The 3,334-nt window shown below is 33.2% G+C and overlaps 1 protein-coding gene across 1 annotated transcript; it reads left to right on the forward strand.

The window, feature by feature from the left end:
* Nucleotides 1-567: 567 nt before the first annotated feature.
* Nucleotides 568-1,295, forward strand: LOC122003833 (non-specific lipid-transfer protein 1-like). The gene is made up of 2 exons (XM_042558830.1): nucleotides 568-945; nucleotides 1,089-1,295. The coding sequence occupies exons 1-2, from the start codon at nucleotides 602-604 to the stop codon at nucleotides 1,096-1,098; spliced, it is 354 nt and encodes a 117-aa protein (XP_042414764.1). The 5' UTR covers nucleotides 568-601; the 3' UTR covers nucleotides 1,099-1,295.
* Nucleotides 1,296-3,334: the final 2,039 nt, after the last annotated feature.

Consider the following 3,334-nt stretch of genomic DNA (forward strand, 5'->3'; position numbering starts at 1 on the left):
CAATACTAGTTTTAGATAGCAGCACTTAAAGATCTCACATTAAAATCCAATAAGACATGTTGTATTAATTTTTTCACTTATAAAGATGTCTGTAAAGGGATATATATATCGATTAATATTGTTTGATGTGTATAATTGAGTCAACTAAAACTTCATTCGAGGTGAATCATACTAACCTAAAGACTAAAGTGGATTGAACTTTAATTCAAAATAAGCCCATTTGGCTAAGAAAAATTATACTCTCTCTTAAATGAACCTTATATATATTTGGTGGAGCTAGGGCCTTTATTCTCTTATTCATTTGATGTCTTCATATGTAATTATTCATTTAAAAACACATTAGATCCATTAATTATATTTTATATTAATAATAATAATATTAAACTTATTCATAAAAGTATTCCCAGGAATATAAAGGAAATTAGTTTGGATACATTATTATTATCGATCGAATTTACTCTCAACTACCAACTACTCCATATATCATTAATGCAATTAAGACATTCTATTTCAATTTATCACTATAAAACACCCTCCCTGCTCCCATTCCCCTACACACCACACCACAAACTCGGACGACTCCCTCTCCCGTTCTTAATCGATGGCTCGATCCCTTGCCTTGGTGGTGGTGCTCGTGTTCATCGCCCTCCTGGCAGGGTTCCAAGCCGACGCCGCAGTCACCTGTGGCCAAGTGGCCTCTGACCTGCGGCCGTGCATTCCCTACGTGACCGGTCAGGTGTCGGCGCTGCCTCCAGCCTGCTGTAACGGGGTGAAGGGCCTGAATAGCGCCGCGCAAACCACCGCCGACCGCCGTGCGGCGTGCAATTGCATCCGCTCACAGGCATCTGGAATCTCCGGCCTCCAGCCCAACCGCCTTTCCGGGCTCCCCGGCAGCTGCGGCGTCCACCTCCCATTCCCCATTAGTGCCTCCACTGATTGCTCCAGGTCATTAAGATAACTATATATATTTTCTAAACCTATAATACTAATCGTCATCATTATATATATAATATATTATATTATATTATCAAGTCTAACTATTTGACTAATCGTCATCATATGTTATGTTTGTGAATTTGATCGTGCAGTGTGAGCTGATGGACGGGACCGTGTGGACCAGATACTAGCCGAGTTATAGAGAGATGTATCGAATAAAATGGGAGGTCGAGATTTACACTTGTGATACTCCCATCGCCTCTATAGCTTCGATCGATCGATGCCGAGGCTTGTTATCGTTCTATATATCATCGTCTTATTACGTCTATTGAGATATTCTAATATATATTTCTCGCTCATATCGTGTGAAATTCCCGTATACTTTTAGTAAATAGACATCCTCTTTCATACATCTAATGTGATACGGACATACTCGATCGTGATTATATTCATTTGATTTTAACTTTTTCTTCTTTTTTAATTAAAATATATACTCTTAATTTTCGAACTCTAATCCTTTATTATTATTATTATTATTATTATTATTATTATTATTATTATTATTATCTTTAGAAAATATTAGTAGAATATGGGAAAAATAAAATATCGGAATCAATTGATGATTAAACTTAATTTATTGCTTGTTAATAACTCTTTTTCATTGCTTTTATTTTTTTAAAAAAAAATTATTTAATTTTTTTACATAAGCCTGAGTAGTTGTTAATTAATGTTTCAAATTAAATAGACAGCACATGATATTCATGGAAAGAATTGAAATATTTTCTTTTTAAGTTAAATAAATTAAGCATAAAATTCTCGAATAGAATATCGAGGCTGGGTTTAAAGCTAGTTTGCAACTATGATTATAGCAATTGGATGAGAAAGACTGCCATAATTAGTACGTATGTGCTAGCTTGCTCCATATTTAAATTATGATATTCATTGAAATCTCTAAATTATTGAGATAGAGATCCATGTTGAACTGAAAGAATTATCTTGATCTTATACTGAAACACTAACCGACAAAAATTAAGCATAAAATTCTCCAATAGAATATCGAGGCTGGATTTGAAGCGAGTTTGCAACTACGATTAGTCATCGAGGAGTTTGATTGTTGACAGTGTTAGCTTACCATCATAATTACTTTTATGATATATATATATATATTAATATAAATCAATTCACTTTTATAAAAAATATTATTCATAATGATATATCAAAATATTTTGTATCAACTTAACTAAAATTAATTAAATTTAGATTAAATTCATTTCAACTTTATTAAAATTATTTCTAAACTATTTATTAATTATGACGCTGCAATTACAGTAGTCATAATTATTAAAATAGTTTAAAACTATTTTAATAAAGTTAAAATAATATGATTAAGTTTAAATATTTTTAATTACATTGATAAAAAAAATATTTTAATATTATAATAATCCATGAATTTTAATTAAATTAAAATTAAAATATATTAAAACTTTATTTTAATATTTTTTTTAAAAAAAAGTTATCTTTAAATGAAATTTATAATAAAGTGTCTTTTGAATTTATTCTATTTTATTAATACTTCCAAAACTTGATTGCTTATACCACCAAATTATGTGTACTAACCAATTTACAAAATAAATATATTTATAAAATACTTTCGGGCATTAGCTAATTTTATGAAAACAAATATTTAATATTCTAAGACTTCTCAATCGGACATATAGATTATTCACATAATCCGATAATTCAATAAAACGTTAGTGATCAAAAATTTAAGAAAGGAGTCCATGACAAGACCCTTCAACATTGAAGTAGTACATTTTTCGGTGAGTGGGCGAAGAAGAAGAAGAAGAAGAAGAAGAACAATAGAGTAAGGTTTAGATGTTGCACTTTGCGTACCTCACTAACGAAGAGAATCCCCCTTTTATATACCACCTCTCATAACCTCTGATCCTGTCTAAGAAGCTGGATAAGACGGAGATCTGGAAGAAGAAACCCACTGTTGATGGAGAAGAAAGCCTAGAGAACGCCGATCCGAGAAACCCAAAGCGGATCGGGAAGAATAGGATCACTCAATGCCCTCCTTGCGCGAAGACCCGATGACGAGAGAGAGATCCAATCAAAGAGAAAACCAGATCCGGAGCTTCCAAGACCTCCTGCGCACAAGAGACCAGCCAACACTATTGTTAGTGACCTAAGACCGGGGTGGGAATCCCTGGCTAGGCCTTTCGACGCTCAAGTTAGTGATCTCTCTTGGTGTGGAAGAAGAAGATGAACAGTAGTTGAAAATTAGGGTTACGAATATGCGTGATGATGTGAACTTACCAGCCAACGGAGAAGATTCCCCTTTTTATACCACTTCATATAACCTCCGTAGTCATGAAGTGGACCCCGGTTTGTTAGA

This window comes from Zingiber officinale, chromosome 7B, assembly GCF_018446385.1.
Source record: "Zingiber officinale cultivar Zhangliang chromosome 7B, Zo_v1.1, whole genome shotgun sequence".
NCBI lineage: Eukaryota > Viridiplantae > Streptophyta > Magnoliopsida > Zingiberales > Zingiberaceae > Zingiber > Zingiber officinale.

Excerpts from the sequence above, each read along its gene's own strand:
- LOC122003833 (XM_042558830.1), top strand. The coding sequence starts at position 602 with ATGGCTCGATCCCTTGCCTTGGTGGTGGTGCTCGTGTTCATCGCCCTC.